The 16,608-nt window shown below is 43.8% G+C and overlaps 1 protein-coding gene across 1 annotated transcript; it reads left to right on the top strand.

Moving 5' to 3' along the window:
* The first annotated feature begins 567 nt into the window (after positions 1 to 567).
* On the top strand, positions 568 to 15,414 carry LOC106578231 (high mobility group protein B2). Its single transcript, XM_045711806.1, is given in 7 exon segments — positions 568 to 737; positions 1,404 to 1,563; positions 2,507 to 2,658; positions 5,265 to 5,323; positions 10,485 to 10,580; positions 10,583 to 10,599; positions 14,484 to 15,414. Coding segments are annotated over 6 exon segments (639 nt in total). The 5' UTR covers positions 568 to 737; positions 1,404 to 1,413; the 3' UTR covers positions 14,649 to 15,414.
* The last annotated feature ends 1,194 nt before the right edge of the window (positions 15,415 to 16,608 follow it).

Here is a 16,608-nt window from a genome sequence, read left to right as displayed (position 1 = left end):
TCTGGGCTGTCATTGTAAATAAGAATTTTTTCTTAACTGATTTGTCTAGTTAAATAAAATGTTGCGTTTATATTTTTGTTCAGTATAGAAAACCAAAGCAGAGGCTATGTAAATTACCGCTTCGCTCCATGGACATTAAAACCAGCTTCACCCCTCTGGCCAAAGTGAACCAGAAAGGATTTCAATCTGTAGCCTCTTGTCCTTTTCATTGTTGTGAATTGCTTCATCATATCTCCCCACCTTACTAACAAGACAAGTAGCGGACATTGTTTAGATCTGATCGGACAGACAGACATGGTTAGTACCGATGTCAATCAGCTTGTAATAAACTATCACAGACCCGCACAACAACAACAACAAAAAAACATAAGAATAACAGTCCATCTACGGCGTACCGACCGCGTTCAACCAGGGCGAAAATCTGCCGCACGGCGTGCAGTAGTCCAGAGTTGGCTGTTTGGGACCAAATCAAGGCTGAATCGAACGCACCCTGGCCAATCAGGGACGAGTCTCCGCCCATCTCAACACTCGTGTCCCCGCCCTCAGCGTTCTAACTGACGGTAATCAGCCAACGGGAGCGGTCCGGGGGCGGGTCTGGGGCGGGTCTGAGCTCCATCCAGTTTGAACCTCTATCAACTGGCCTCCGTAGCAAAGCACACAGCGTCGACAACAACAACAACAACAACAACGATAACGACGACGACGTGAGACGAATTATTGCTATCTGACCGGTTAAAGTAAGTCATTGAAAAGATTACACGTTAGTAGTAGTAGTGGAATCTTTCTTTTTTCTACATTAAAAATGTACCTGAATATTTGTAGAAAACGTTAGTTTCCCCTTGCATGTTTTGCTCGTATTTTTCTGCTAAGTTACTGTACCGTTAACTGTTACTGTTTATTAACGTTAGCTAACTACAAAGCGATCCACTAAAACGTTACCTGGCTACATCTACATTTAACATGTAGTTAATAAAGTAAAATAAACTTGCTTTAGGATTGCTAATTTGATTCCTCATATTTTTTCCCCCCACACACTAGCTAACGTTAACTAGCCTTAAGCTAGCAGCGTTAGCGTCTTTAGCATAAATGCTAGCGCTGGGGGATGGGATGAGGTTAGCAGCGCGTTAGGCGGGAAGCAAATGGTGGGCCCATTGTTCTCAACGAGCTAGCATGCTAGGTGGCGGCTAACTGGGCTAACCTCACTGCAAACCCTCTACAGTCTAAGCTGCACACTGGTCTACAAATTATTATAAAAAAAAATGTTTACGACGTTTTATCTGATGTGGAGCCTAGCTAGTTAGCCACTTTAGCTAGATGCGCTTGTATAAAAATAAAAAATAAAACAAACGTAATTGTTGTAGTTAATAATAATAAATGTCTATTTTGTCCCGTGTATCGGTCAGTCTTGTCGCCATGGTGAAAGGGGACATTAATAAACCCAAGGGCAAGACGTCAGCCTACGCCTTCTTCGTCCAGACCTGCCGGGAGGAGCAGAAGATTAAACACCCCGATCAGTCGGTCAACTTCGCAGAGTTCTCCAAGCAGTGTTCAGAGAGATGGAGGGTGAATATTAACACGCACATCACAAGGTGTTATAGCACGGTGTAACCACGGTGGCTGTTATAACGGTGTCTGTTATAGTGGTGTCTGTTATAGCGGTGTCTGTTATAGCGGTGTCTGTTATAGCGGTGTCTGTTGTAACGGTGTCTGTTATAGCGGTGTCTGTTATAGCGGTGTCTGTTGTAACGGTGCCTGTTGTAGCGGTGTCTGTTGTAGCGGTGTCTGTTGTAACGGTGCCTGTTTTAACAGTGTCTGTTGTAGCGGTGTCTGTTATAGCGGTGTCTGTCATAACGGTGTCTGTTATAATGGTGTCTGTTATATAACGGTGTCTGTTTTAACGGTGTCTGTAATAGCGGTGTCTGTTATATAACGGTGTCTGTTGTAACGGTGTCTGTTGTAACGGTGTCTGTTATAACGGTGTCTGTTGTAACGGTGTCTGTTGTAGCGGTGTCTGTTATAATGGTGTCTGTTATAATGGTGTCTGTTATAATGGTGTCTGTTATAATGGTGTCTGTTATAACGGTGTCTGTTGTAACGGTGTCTGTTGTAACGGTGTCTGTAATAGCGGTGTCTGTTATATAACGGTGTCTGTTATATAACGGTGTCTGTTGTAACGGTGTCTGTTGTAACGGTGTCTGTTATATAACGGTGTCTGTTGTAACGGTGTCTGTTATATAACGGTGTCTGTTATAATGGTGTCTGTTATAATGGTGTCTGTTATAACGGTGTCTGTTGTAACGGTGTCTGTTGTAACGGTGTCTGTTGTAACGGTGTCTGTTGTAACGGTGTCTGTAATAACGGTGTCTGTTGTAGCGGTGTCTGTTATAACAGTGTCTGTTGTAACGGTGTCTGTTATAGCGGTGTCTGTTATATAGCGGTGTCTGTAATAACGGTGTCATAATAATTGTGTGTGTAATAAAGAAGTTATAACTGAGTTTGTGTGTAGGCTTCCACTGCGACTGACAAGCGTCGTTTTGAGGATATGGCAAAGAACGACAAGGTGCGCTATGAGAGGGACATGAGGGGGTACGTCCCCCCCAAGGGGATGGCCAAGAGCGGCAGGAAGAAGAAGGACCCCAACGCTCCAAAACGACCCCCGTGAGTCACACGCTACTGTATATCCATCACATTACCCTGCTTCCCTATAACCCCCCTCCCTCCATCACATTACCCTGCTTCCCTCTAACCCTCCTCCCTCCATCACATTACCCTGCTTCCCTATAACCCTCCTCCCTCCATCACATTACCCTGCTTCCCTATAACCCTCCTCCCTCCATCACATTACCCTGCTTCCCTCCCTCCATCACATTACCCTGCTTCCCTCTAACCCTCCTCCCTCCATCACATTACCCTGCTTCCCTCCATCACATTACCCTGCTTCCCTCTAACCCTCCTCCCTCCATCACATTACCCTGCTTCCCTCTAACTCCCCTTCCTCCATCACATTACCCTGCTTCCCTCTAACCCTCCTCCCTCCATCACATTACCCTGCTTCCCTCTAACCCTCCTCCCTCCATCACATTACCCTGCTTCCCTCTAACCCTCCTTCCTCCATCACATTACCCTGCTTCCCTCTAACCCTCCTCCATCCATCACATTACCCTGCTTCCCTCTAACCCTCCTCCCTCCATCACATTACCCTGCTTCCCTCTAACTCCCCTTCCTCCATCACATTACCCTGCTTCCCTCTAACCCTCCTCCCTCCATCACATCACCCTGCTTCCCTCCATCACATTACCCTGCTTCCCTCTAACTCCCCTTCCTCCATCACATCACCCTGCTTCCCTCCATCACATTACCCTGCTTCCCTCCCTCCATCACATTACCCTGCTTCCCTCTAACCCTCCTCCCTCCATCACATCACCCTGCTTCCCTCCATCACATTACCCTGCTTCCCTCCCTCCATCACATTACCCTGCTTCCCTCTAACTCCCCTCCCTCCATCACATTACCCTGCTTCCCTCCATCACATCACCCTGCTTCCCTCTAACTCCCCTCCCTCCATCACATAACCCTGCTTCCCTCTAACCCCCCTCCCTCCATCACATTACCCTGCTTCCCTCTAACTCCCCTCCCTCCATCACATTACCCTGCTTCCCTCCCTCCATCACATTACCCTGCTTCCCTCTAACCCTCCTCCCTCCATCACATTACCCTGCTTACCTCCATCACATTACCCTGCTTCCCTCTAACTCCCCTCCCTCCATCACATTACCCTGCTTCCCTCTAACCCTCCTCCCTCCATCACATTACCCTGCTTCCCTCTAACTCCCTTCCCTCCATCACATTACCCTGCTTCCCTCTAACTCCCCTCCCTCCATCACATTACCCTGCTTCCCTCTAACTCTCCTCCATCACATCACCCCCCTGCTTCCCTCTAACTCCCCTCCATCCTCCATCACATCACCCCTGCTTCCCTCTAACTCTCCTCCCTCCATCACATTACCCTGCTTCCCTCTAACCCTCCTCCCTCCATCACATTACCCTGCTTCCCTCTAACCCTCCTCCCTCCATCACATTACCCTGCTTCCCTCTAACTCCCCTCCCTCCATCACATTACCCTGCTTCCCTCTAACCCTCCTCCCTCCATCACATATACCCTGCTTCCCTCTAACTCCCCTCCCTCCATCACATTACCCTGCTTCCCTCTAACTCTCCTCCATCACATCACCCTGCTTCCCTCTAACTCCCCTCCCTCCATCACATCACCCTGCTTCCCTCTAACTCCCCTCCATCACATCACCCTGCTTCCCTCTAACCCTCCTCCCTCCATCACATTACCCTGCTTCCCTCTAACCCTCCTCCCTCCATCACATTACCCTGCTTCCCTCTAACCCTCCTCCATCCATCACATCACCCTGCTTCCCTCCATCACATTACCCTGCTTCCCTCTAACCCTCCTCCCTCCATCACATCACCCTGCTTCCCTCTAACCCTCCTCCCTCCATCACATTACCCTGCTTCCCTCCATCACATTACCCTGCTTCCCTCTAACTCCCCTCCCTCCATCACATTACCCTGCTTCCCTCCCTCCATCACATTACCCTGCTTCCCTCTAACCCTCCTCCCTCCATCACATTACCCTGCTTCCCTCTAACTCCCCTCCCTCCATCACATTACCCTGCTTCCCTCCCTCCATCACATTACCCTGCTTCCCTCTAACCCTCCTCCCTCCATCACATTACCCTGCTTCCCTCTAACCCTCCTCCCTCCATCACATTACCCTGCTTCCCTCTAACCCTCCTCCCTCCATCACATTACCCTGCTTCCCTCTAACCCTCCTCCCTCCATCACATTACCCTGCTTCCCTCTAACCCTCCTCCCTCCATCACATTACCCTGCTTCCCTCCATCACATTACCCTGCTTCCCTCTAACCCTCCTCCCTCCATCACATCACCCTGCTTCCCTCTAACCCTCCTCCCTCCATCACATTACCCTGCTTCCCTCCATCACATTACCCTGCTTCCCTCTAACTCCCCTCCCTCCATCACATTACCCTGCTTCCCTCTAACTCCCCTCCCTCCATCACATTACCCTGCTTCCCTCCCTCCATCACATTACCCTGCTTCCCTCTAACCCTCCTCCCTCCATCACATTACCCTGCTTCCCTCTAACCCTCCTCCCTCCATCACATTACCCTGCTTCCCTCCATCACATTACCCTGCTTCCCTCTAACTCCCCTCCCTTCCTCTTCTTCCCCCAGGTCTGCCTTTTTCGTGTTCTCAGCAGAGTTCCGTCCGACGGTCAAACAGGAGTTCCCAGGTAATGATGATGATGATGATGATGATAGTATTACTACCAGGAGTTCCCAGGGTCACTAATGATGATAGTATTACTACCAGGAGTTCCCAGGGTCACTAATGATGATAGTATTACTACCAGGAGTTCCCAGGGTCACTAATGATGATAGTATTACTACCAGGAGTTCCCAGGGTCACTAATGATGATAGTATTACTACCAGGAGTTCCCAGGTTCACTAATGATGATAGTATTACTACCAGGAGTTCCCAGGGTCACTAATGATGATAGTATTACTACCAGGAGTTCCCAGGTAATGATGATGATGATGATGATGATAGTATTACTACCAGGAGTTCCCAGGGTCACTAATGATGATAGTATTACTACCAGGAGTTCCCAGGGTCACTAATGATGATAGTATTACTACCAGGAGTTCCCAGGGTCACTAATGATGATAGTATTACTACCAGGAGTTCCCAGGTAATGATGATGATGGTATTACTACCAGGAGTTCCCAGGGTCACTAATGATGATAGTATTACTACCAGGAGTTCCCAGGGTCACTAATGATGATAGTATTACTACCAGGAGTTCCCAGGTAATGATGATAGTATTACTACCAGGAGTTCCCAGGTAATGATGATGATGGTATTACTACCAGGAGTTCCCAGGGTCACTAATGATGATAGTATTACTACCAGGAGTTCCCAGGGTCACTAATGATGATAGTATTACTACCAGGAGTTCCCAGGGTCACTAATGATGATGGTATTACTACCAGGAGTTCCCAGGGTCACTAATGATGATGGTATTACTACCAGGAGTTCCCAGGGTCACTAATGATGATAGTATTACTACCAGGAGTTCCCAGGTAATGATGATGGTATTACTACCAGGAGTTCCCAGGGTCACTAATGATGATAGTATTACTACCAGGAGTTCCCAGGGTCACTAATGATGATAGTATTACTACCAGGAGTTCCCAGGGTCACTAATGATGATAGTATTACTACCAGGAGTTCCCAGGGTCACTGATAGTATTACTACCAGGAGTTCCCAGGGTCACTAATGATGATAGTATTACTACCAGGAGTTCCCAGGTAATGATGATAGTATTACTACCAGGAGTTCCCAGGGTCACTAATGATGATAGTATTACTACCAGGAGTTCCCAGGTTCACTAATGATGATAGTATTACTACCAGGAGTTCCCAGGTAATGATGATAGTATTACTACCAGGAGTTCCCAGGGTCACTAATGATGATGGTATTACTACCAGGAGTTCCCAGGTTCACTAATGATGATAGTATTACTACCAGGAGTTCCCAGGGTCACTAATGATGATAGTATTACTACCAGGAGTTCCCAGGGTCACTAATGATGATAGTATTACTACCAGGAGTTCCCAGGGTCACTAATGATGATAGTATTACTACCAGGAGTTCCCAGGGTCACTAATGATGATAGTATTACTACCAGGAGTTCCCAGGTAATGATGATGATGGTATTACTACCAGGAGTTCCCAGGTAATGATGATGATAGTATTACTACCAGGAGTTCCCAGGGTCACTAATGATGATAGTATTACTACCAGGAGTTCCCAGGGTCACTAATGATGATAGTATTACTACCAGGAGTTCCCAGGTTCACTGATAGTATTACTACCAGGAGTTCCCAGGGTCACTAATGATGATGGTATTACTACCAGGAGTTCCCAGGTAATGATGATAGTATTACTACCAGGAGTTCCCAGGGTCACTAATGATGATGGTATTACTACCAGGAGTTCCCAGGGTCACTGATAGTATTACTACCAGGAGTTCCCAGGGTCACTAATGATGATGGTATTACTACCAGGAGTTCCCAGTTCCCACAGGTACAAAAGTATCTATATCCACAGTAAACTAGTCCTATATCGACATAACCTGAAAGGCCGCTCAGCAAGGAAGAAGCCACTGCTCCAAAACCGCCATAAAAAAGCCAGACTACGGTTTGCAACTGCACAAGGGGACAAAGATCGTACTTTTTGGAGAAATGTCCTCTGGTCTGAAGAAACAAAAATAGAACTGTTTGGCCATAATGACCATCGTTATGTTTAGAGGAAAAAGGGGGACGCTTGCAAGCTGAAGAACACCATCCCAACCGTGAAGCACGGGGGAGGCAGCATCATGTTGTGGGGGTGCTTTGCTGCAGGAGTGACTGGTGCACTTCACAAATAGATGACATGAGGAGGAAAATTATGTGGATATATTGAAGCAACATCTCAAGACATCAGTCAGGAAGTTAAAGCTTGGTCGCATACTTCCAAAGTTGTGGCCAAATGGCTTAAGGACAACAAAGTCAAGTATTGGAGTGGCCAACACAAAGCCCTGACCTCAATCCTATATAAATTTTGTGGGCAGAACTGAAAAAGCGTGTGCGAGCAAGGAGGCCTACAAACCTGACTCAGTTACACCAGCTCTGTCAGGAGGAATGGGCCAAAATTCACCCAACTTATTGTGGGAAGCTTGTGGAAGGCTACCCGAAATGTTTGACCCAAGTTAAACAATTTAAAGGCAATGCTACCAAATACTAATTGAGTGTACGTAAACTTCTGACCCACTGGGAATGTGATGAAAGAAATAAAAGCTGAAATAAATCATTCTCTCTACTATTATTCTGACGTTTCACATTATTAAAATAAAGTGGTGATCCTAACTGACCTAAGACAGGGAATATTTACTAGGATTAAATGTCAGAAACTGTGAAAAACTGAGTTTAAATGTATTTGGCTAAAGTGTATGTAAACTTCCGACTTCAACTGTACATACTACTACCTCTTATAGAACAGCCTGGAGCCAATAATATATACATTATTATATATACTCTACTGTTCAAAGGTTTGGGTTCACATAAATGTCCTTGTTTTTGAACGAAAATAACAATTTTTGTCCATTAAAATAACATCAAATTGATCAGAAATACAGTGTAGACATTGTTAATGTTGTAAATGACTATTGTAGCTGGAAACGCCTGATTTTAAATGGAATATTGACATAGGCCCATTATCAGCAACCATCACTCCTGTGTTCCAATGGCACGTTGTGTTGGCTAATCCAGGTTTATCATTTTAAAGGGCTAATTGATCGTTAGAAAACCCTTTTGCAACAAGTCTATTCTTGTTCTGAGAAATGAAGGCTATTCCATGTGAGAAATTACCAAGAAACTGAAGATCTCGTACAGCGCTGTGTACCACTCCCTTCACAGAACAGCTCAAACTGGCTCTAACCAGAATAGAAAGAGGAGTGGGAGGCCCCGGTGCACAACTGAGCAAGAGGACAAGTACATTAGAGTGTCTAGTTTGAAAAACAGACGACTCACAAGTCCTCAACTGGCAGCTTCATTAAATAGTACCCGCAGAACACCAGTCTCAACGTCAACAGCGAAGAGGCGACTCCGGGATGCTGGTCTTCTAGGCAGAGTTGCAGAGAAAAAGCCATATCTCAGACTGGCCAATAAAAAGAAAAGATTAAGACGGGCAGAAGAACACAGACACTGGACAGAGGAACTCTGCCTAGAAGGCCAGCATCCCGGAGTCGCCTCTTCACTGTTCTCTCCAGGCTGTTCTAGAGGAGGTAGTAGTAGTAGTAGTAGTATTTATAATACAATATATTATTGTCTCCAGGCTGTTCTATAGGAGGTAGTAGTAGTAGTAGTATATAATACTGTATGTATTATTGTCTCCAGGCTGTTCTATAGGAGGTAGTAGTAGTAGTAGTATATAATACTGTATGTATTATTGTCTCCAGGCTGTTCTATAGGAGGTAGTAGTAGTAGTAGTATATAATACTGTATGTATTATTGTCTCCAGGCTGTTCTATAGGAGGTAGTAGTAGTAGTAGTATATAATACTGTATGTATTATTCTCTCCAGGCTGTTCTATAGGAGGTAGTAGTAGTAGTAGTATATAATACTGTATGTATTATTGTCTCCAGGCTGTTCTATAGGAGAGTGTAGTATATAATACTGTATGTATTATTGTCTCCAGGCTGTTCTATAGGAGAGTGTAGTAGTAGTAGTAGTATTTATAATACAATATATTATTCTCTCCAGGCTGTTCTATAGGAGAGTGTAGTATATAATACTGTATATATTGTTCTCTCCAGGCTGTTCTATAGGAGAGTGTAGTATATAATACTGTATGTATTATTGTCTCCAGGCTGTTCTATAGGAGAGTGTAGTAGTAGTAGTATATAATACTGTATGTATTATTGTCTCCAGGCTGCTCTATAGGAGAGTGTAGTAGTGTATATAATACTGTATATATTGTTCTCTCCAGGCTGTTCTATAGGAGGTAGTAGTAGTAGTAGTATATAATACTGTATGTATTATTGTCTCCAGGCTGCTCTATAGGAGAGTGTAGTAGTGTATATATAATGTATATTATTGTCTCCAGGCTGCTCTATAGGAGAGTGTAGTAGTGTATATATAATGTATATTATTGTCTCCAGGCTGCTCTATAGGAGAGTGTAGTAGTGTATATATAATGTATATTATTGTCTCCAGGCTGCTCTATAGGAGAGTGTAGTAGTGTATATATAATGTATATTATTGTCTCCAGGCTGTTCTATAGGAGAGTGTAGTAGTGTATATATAATGTATATTATTGTCTCCAGGCTGCTCTATAGGAGAGTGTAGTAGTGTATATATAATGTATATTATTGTCTCCAGGCTGCTCTATAGGAGAGTGTAGTAGTGTATATATAATGTATATTATTGTCTCCAGGCTGCTCTATAGGAGAGTGTAGTAGTGTATATATAATGTATATTATTGTCTCCAGGCTGCTCTATAGGAGAGTGTAGTAGTGTATATATAATGTATATTATTGTCTCCAGGCTGTTCTATAGGAGAGTGTAGTAGTGTATATATAATGTATATTATTGTCTCCAGGCTGCTCTATAGGAGAGTGTAGTAGTGTATATATAATGTATATTATTGTCTCCAGGCTGCTCTATAGGAGAGTGTAGTAGTGTATATATAATGTATATTATTGTCTCCAGGCTGCTCTATAGGAGAGTGTAGTAGTGTATATATAATGTATATTATTGTCTCCAGGCTGTTCTATAGGAGAGTGTAGTAGTAGTAGTAGTGTGTATATATATATATATGTATATATAATGTATGTATTGTTCTCTCCAGGCTGCTCTATAGGAGAGTGCGCTAAGAAGCTGGGGATCATGTGGGGTCAACAGACTCCGACCCAGAAACAGCCGTTTGAAGAGAAGGCTCTCCGACTGAGGAGAAATACGACAAGGTACTGCCTCTGATTTTAACACGGCTTCACATTCGCTTTTTTACACATTTGTCCTCAGGACAAGTAGGACATATTGTTTTGCTTGTCCATAATCTCTGTAACACCATTTTTACACAATGCAAGGAACCACTTTTAAAAAAAAAAAATGCATTAGTATCTTTTTACCATAGAAAATCAGATATACAGTGTATTCAGGAAGTATTCAGACCCCTTGACCTTTTTCCACATTTTGTAACGTTACAGCCTTATTCTAAAATGGATTAAATCATCAATCTACACACAATACCCCATAATGACAAAGCAAAAAAAATGTTTTTTTAGACATTTTTGTAAATGTATATAAAACATTTGGAGAAAACGTTACATTTACAAAAGTATTCAGACCTTTTACTCAGTTCTTTGTTGAAGCACCTTTGGCAGCGATTACAGCCTCGAGTCTTCTTGGGTATGATGCTACAAGCTTGGCACACCTGTATTTGGGGAGTTTCTCCCATTCTTCTCTGCAGATCCTCTCAAGCTCTGTCAGGTTGGATGGGGAGTGTCGCTGCACAGTTATTTTCAGGTCTCTCCAGAGATGTTCGATCGGGTTCAAGTCCGGGCTCTGGCTGGGCCACTCAAGGTCATTCAGAGACTTGTCCCGAAGCCACTCCTGCGTTGTCTTGGCTGTGTGCTTAGGGTTGTTGTCCTGTTGGAAGGTGAACCTTCACCCCAGTCTGAAGTCCTGAGCGCTCTGGAGCAGGTTTTCATCAAGGATCTCTCTGTACTTTGCTCCATTCATCTTTCCCTTGATCCTGACTAGTCTCCCAGTCCCTGCCTCTGAAAAACATCCCCACAGCATGATGCTGCCACCACCATGCTTCACCGTAGGGATGGTGCCAGGTTTCCTCCAGACGTGATGCTTGGCATTCAGGCCAAAGAGTTCAATCTTGGTTTCATCAGACCAGAGAATCTTGTTTCTCATGGTCAGAGAGTCCTTTAGGTGCCTTTTGGCAAACTCCAAGCAGGCTGTTATGTGCCTTTTACTGAGGAGTGGCTTCCGTCTGGCCACTCTACCATAAAGGCCTGATTGGTGGAGTGCTGCAGAGATGGTTGTCCTTCTGGAAGGTTCTCCCATCTCCACAGAGGAACTCTGGAGCTCTGTCAGAGTGACCATCGGGTTCTTGCTCAGACCAAGCCACTTCTCTTCTCCCCTGATTGCTCAGTTTGGCCGGGCGGCCAGCTCTAGGAAGAGTCTTGGTTGTTCCAAACTTCTTCCATTTAAGAATGATGGAGGCCACTGTGTTCTTGGAGACCTTCAATGCTACAGACATCGTTTGGTACCCTTCCCCAGATATGTGCCTCAACACAATCCTGTCTCGGAGCTCTACGGACAATTCCTTCGACCTCATGGCTTGGTTTATGCTCTGACGTGCACTGTAAACTGTGGGACCTTATATAGACAGGTGTGTGTGCCTTTCCAAATCATGTCCAATCAATTTAATTTACCACAGGTGGAGTCCAATCAAGTTGTAGAAACATCTCAAGGATGATCAATGGAAACAGGATGCATTTTAGCTCAATTTCGAGTCTCATAGCAAAGGGTCTGAATACTTATGTAAATACGGTATGTGTTTTTATTTTTCATCAATTTGAAAACATTTCTTAAAACCTTATTTCTCTTTGTCATTATGGGGTATTGTGTGTAGATTGCTGATTACATTTTTATTTATTTAATCCATTTTAAAATAAGGCTGTAATGTATCAAAATGTATTAACTTTTTAGGGTATAGGGGGCAGTATTTTCAATTTCGGATGAAAAGCGTGCCCAGAGTAAACTGCCTAATACTCGGGCCCAGAGTCAAATATTTGCATATTATTGGATTTGGATAGAAAACACTCTGAAGTTTCTAAAACTGTTAGAATTTTCCTAGAAAGGAGAGGCGTCACAAAAACCAGAAATACAGCTAAAATTAAGCACTAACCTTTGACGATCTTCATCAGATGACACTCCTAGGACATCATGTTACACAATACATGTATGTTTTGTTCGATCAAGTTCATATTTATATCCAAAAACAGCATTTTACATTGGCGCGTGATTTTCAGAAAATGTTTGCCTCCCAAAACTTCCGGTGAATGTGCACATTAATTTACAAAAATACTCATCATAAACGTTTACGAAATATATAACAATTAATTAAAGAATTATAGATACACTACTTCTTAATGCAACCGCTTTGTCAGATTTCAAAATAACTTTACGGAGAAAGCACATTGTTCAATATTCTGAGTACAGAGCTCAGCCATCAATGCTAAGCTATACAGCTACCCGCCAAGTCATGGCATCAACAAAACTCTAAATTAGTGTTATAACTCTTTCCTTACCTTTGCTGATCCTCGGCGGAATGCAGTCGCCCACTTCCACAAGAAATGTTAATTTGTTCGATAAAGTCCATAATTTATGTCCAAATACCTCCATTTTGTTGGCGGGTCCAGAACACTATTCCAAAGGCACGAGGCGGGGCGCAAATCAATAGACGAAAAGCTCAAAAGTTCCATTACCGTTTGTAGAAACATGTCAAAGCGATGTTTACAATCAATCCTTAGGGTGTTTTTAACATAAATAATCGATAATATTCCAACCGGACAATAGCGGATTCATTACAGAAGAAAAAAAAAAAAATGCTAGCCATGCGTGAACGCGCATGAAGTAACTACATGACCTCAGACAGTCCACCGCTTGAACCGGCTGTTATTCCCTCAAAATTCACCATAGAAGCCTCAAACAACTTTCTAAAGACTGTTGACATCTAGTGGAAGCCTTAGGAAGTGCAAAATGACCCTGTTGAGGATAGACGTTCCGCTAGCAAATAGCAAATATGAGCAGCATCCAGTGTGGCGCGAAATACAAAAGCCTTAAAAAAATGCTATAGCTTCAATTTCTCAAACATATGACTATTTTACACCATTTGAAAGATATGACTCTCGTTAATCCAACTACGTTGTCTGATTTCAAAAAGGCTTTACAGCGAAAGCAAAACATTAGATTATGTCAGGACAGTACCCAGCAAAAAGAGTCACACAGCCATTTTCAAGCAAGCATATATGTCACAAAAGCACAAAACACAGCTAAATGCAGTAACCTTCATCAGATGACACTCCTAGGACATTATGTTATACAATACATGCATGTTTTATTCAATGAAGTTCATATTTATATCAAAAAACAGCTTTTTACATTAGCATGTGATGTTCAGAACTAGCATACCCACCGAAAACATCCGGTGAATTTACTAAATTACTCACGATAAACGTTGACAAAAAACATAAAAATTATTTTGGGCCCAAATTGGATGACAGGCCACTTCCTGGTTGTCATCTTCTCAGTGTTTTGCCTGCCATATGAGTTCTGTTATACTCACAGACACCATTCAAACAGTTTTAGAAACGTTAGAGTGTTTTCTATCCAAATCTACTAATAATTTGCATATTCTAGTTTCTGGGCCCGAGTAGTAGGCCGTTTAATTTGGGTACGTTTTTCATCCGGCCGTGAAAATACTGCCCCCTACCCTAGAGAGGTTAATTAAGGCTCTCCTGGAGGATGGTTGGCCTAGAAAATATTACAACGTTACAATTACAACCAATTACATTTCATGATGGCCGTCCTGTTGTCCCTGGGACGATAAATATATCTGGTTCTGGGATGACGGATCCAAGATTCATTCACTGCTCTATACTGACTGGCAGCTGTACCCCATCATACCACCTGTACCCCATCATACCACCTGTACCCCATCATACCACCTGTTAGAGACTGGCAGCTGTACCCCATCATACCACCTGTACCCCACCACATCCCATCATACCAGCTGTACCCCATCATAACTCCATCTCTGTGTGTGTAGGATATGGCTGCGTACCGTTCCGGTGCGAACGTTAAGCGGGTGCCGATGCGACCCGGTCCCGGTGGTTCGTCCGGTATGATGCCCCACGCCATGGCCGGTGGCGACGACGAGGACGACGACGACCTGGAGGACGACGATGACGAGGACGACGACGATGATGAGTAAAGCGTTAGCGTAGCGTTCGTGCCTGTTTGGATTGGTGCGTTCGATTTAGCGCTCGCCTAGCGGGCGGAGTTTGCGCATTTTCTTTTGAGACTCGGATTTCCCCATTGGTCCTAAAAGTGGAAACTCCGCCCTCCCAGGGTCGCGGCGAGCTAAAACGAACCCAGTTCTCACCGGAATCCTAACGGGCCAGAGGAAGGAATCATCTGATTGGCTGAAAGTTATGTGTGTGCCCTGTCAGTGACCCTGCAGGGTTTGAGGGCTGACCAGAGGTCAAAAGGTTAGTTAGGTCAAGGGGGTTGGTTAGTTAGAGCTGGACTGGACCAGACACAACCTTAACAGGGGGGGGGGGACTCGTAATATCACCGCGCGTAACTGAATAGTCGTCATCGCAAAAAAATAAAAAATAAACATCCGTAACCCTGGAAACAGTTGCTGTGGGCCAACATGTCCAATAGCAGACCTCTGTTGGGGGTTGAATAAGAGCTGAACGTTGTGGGTGTCTTCATTCGGTGTTGTTTTGTAGAAGGTTGTTGTTCCCAGGGTTGTGTGTGGTCCTCGTGGCGTTCAGCCTCTCTACATTGTTATCACGTGTTGTAACAGAGCTGTGTCGACGCTACAGCCTCTTTTAAAAATATACACTTTATTTTTGTTTTTGATTTTTGATTTTTATTTTTTAAATGAAAAAAAAAAAAAATGTGTCCTGAAACAACAACTATGTAGAAATTGACTTTTATAATAAAAAATAAAAAAATTATGATTCTGAAAATGTTTTCTGTGTATTATCCTGTTCCAACACATGACATGATGCAGTAAATGTAACAAATAATCAAAGAGCAGCGGTAAGATAACAATAGCCTAAATACTAAACTAAAGTTAGTAATGAGACTATATACAGCGGTACCGGTTAGTAATGCGGCTATATACAGGGGTACCGGTTAGTAATGAGGCTATATACAGGGGGTACCGGTTAGTAATGAGACTATATACAGGGGGCACTGGTTAATAATGAGACTATATACAGGGGGTACCGGTTAGTAATGAGACTATATACAGGGGGCACCGGTTAATAATGAGACTATATACAGGGGGTACCGGTTAGTAATGAGGCTATATACATGGGGGTACCGGTTAGTAATGAGACTATATACAGGGGGTACCGGTTAGTAATGAGACTATATACAGGGGGTACAGGTTAGTAATGAGACTATATACAGGGGTACCGGTTAGTAATGAGGCTATATACAGGGGGTACCGGTTAGTAATGAGGCTATATACAGGGGGGTACCGGTTAGTAATGAGACTATATACAGGGGGCACTGGTTAATAATGAGACTATATACAGGGGGTACCGGTTAGTAATGAGGCTATATACAGGGGGTACCGGTTAATAATGAGGCTATATACAGGGGGTACCGGTTAGTAATGAGGCTATATACAGGGGGTACCGGTTAGTAATGAGGCTATATACAGGGGGGTACCGGTTAGTAATGAGACTATATACAGGGGGGCACCGGTTAATAATGACACTATATACAGGGGGTACCGGTTAGTAATGAGGCTATATACATGGGGGTACCGGTTAGTAATGAGACTATATACAGGGGTACCGGTTAGTAATGAGACTATATACAGGGGGTACAGGTTAGTAATGAGACTATATACAGGGGGTACTGGTTAATAATGAGACTATATACAGGGGGTACCGGTTAGTAATGAGGCTATATACAGGGGGTACCGGTTAATAATGAGGCTATATACAGGGGGTACCGGTTAGTAATGAGGCTATATACAGGGGGTACCGGTTAGTAATGAGGCTATATACAGGGGGTACCGGTTAGTAATGAGACTATATACAGGGGGCACCGGTTAATAATGAGACTATATACAGGGGGTACCGGTTAGTAATGAGGCTATATACATGGGGGTACCGGTTAGTAATGAGACTATATACAGGGGGTAC

This window comes from Salmo salar, unplaced genomic scaffold (assembly GCF_905237065.1).
Source record: "Salmo salar unplaced genomic scaffold, Ssal_v3.1, whole genome shotgun sequence".
Classification (NCBI taxonomy): Eukaryota; Metazoa; Chordata; class Actinopteri; order Salmoniformes; family Salmonidae; genus Salmo; species Salmo salar.
Note: the sequence above shows the minus strand (reverse complement) of the source record. Positions and strands in the feature narration are given on the sequence as shown.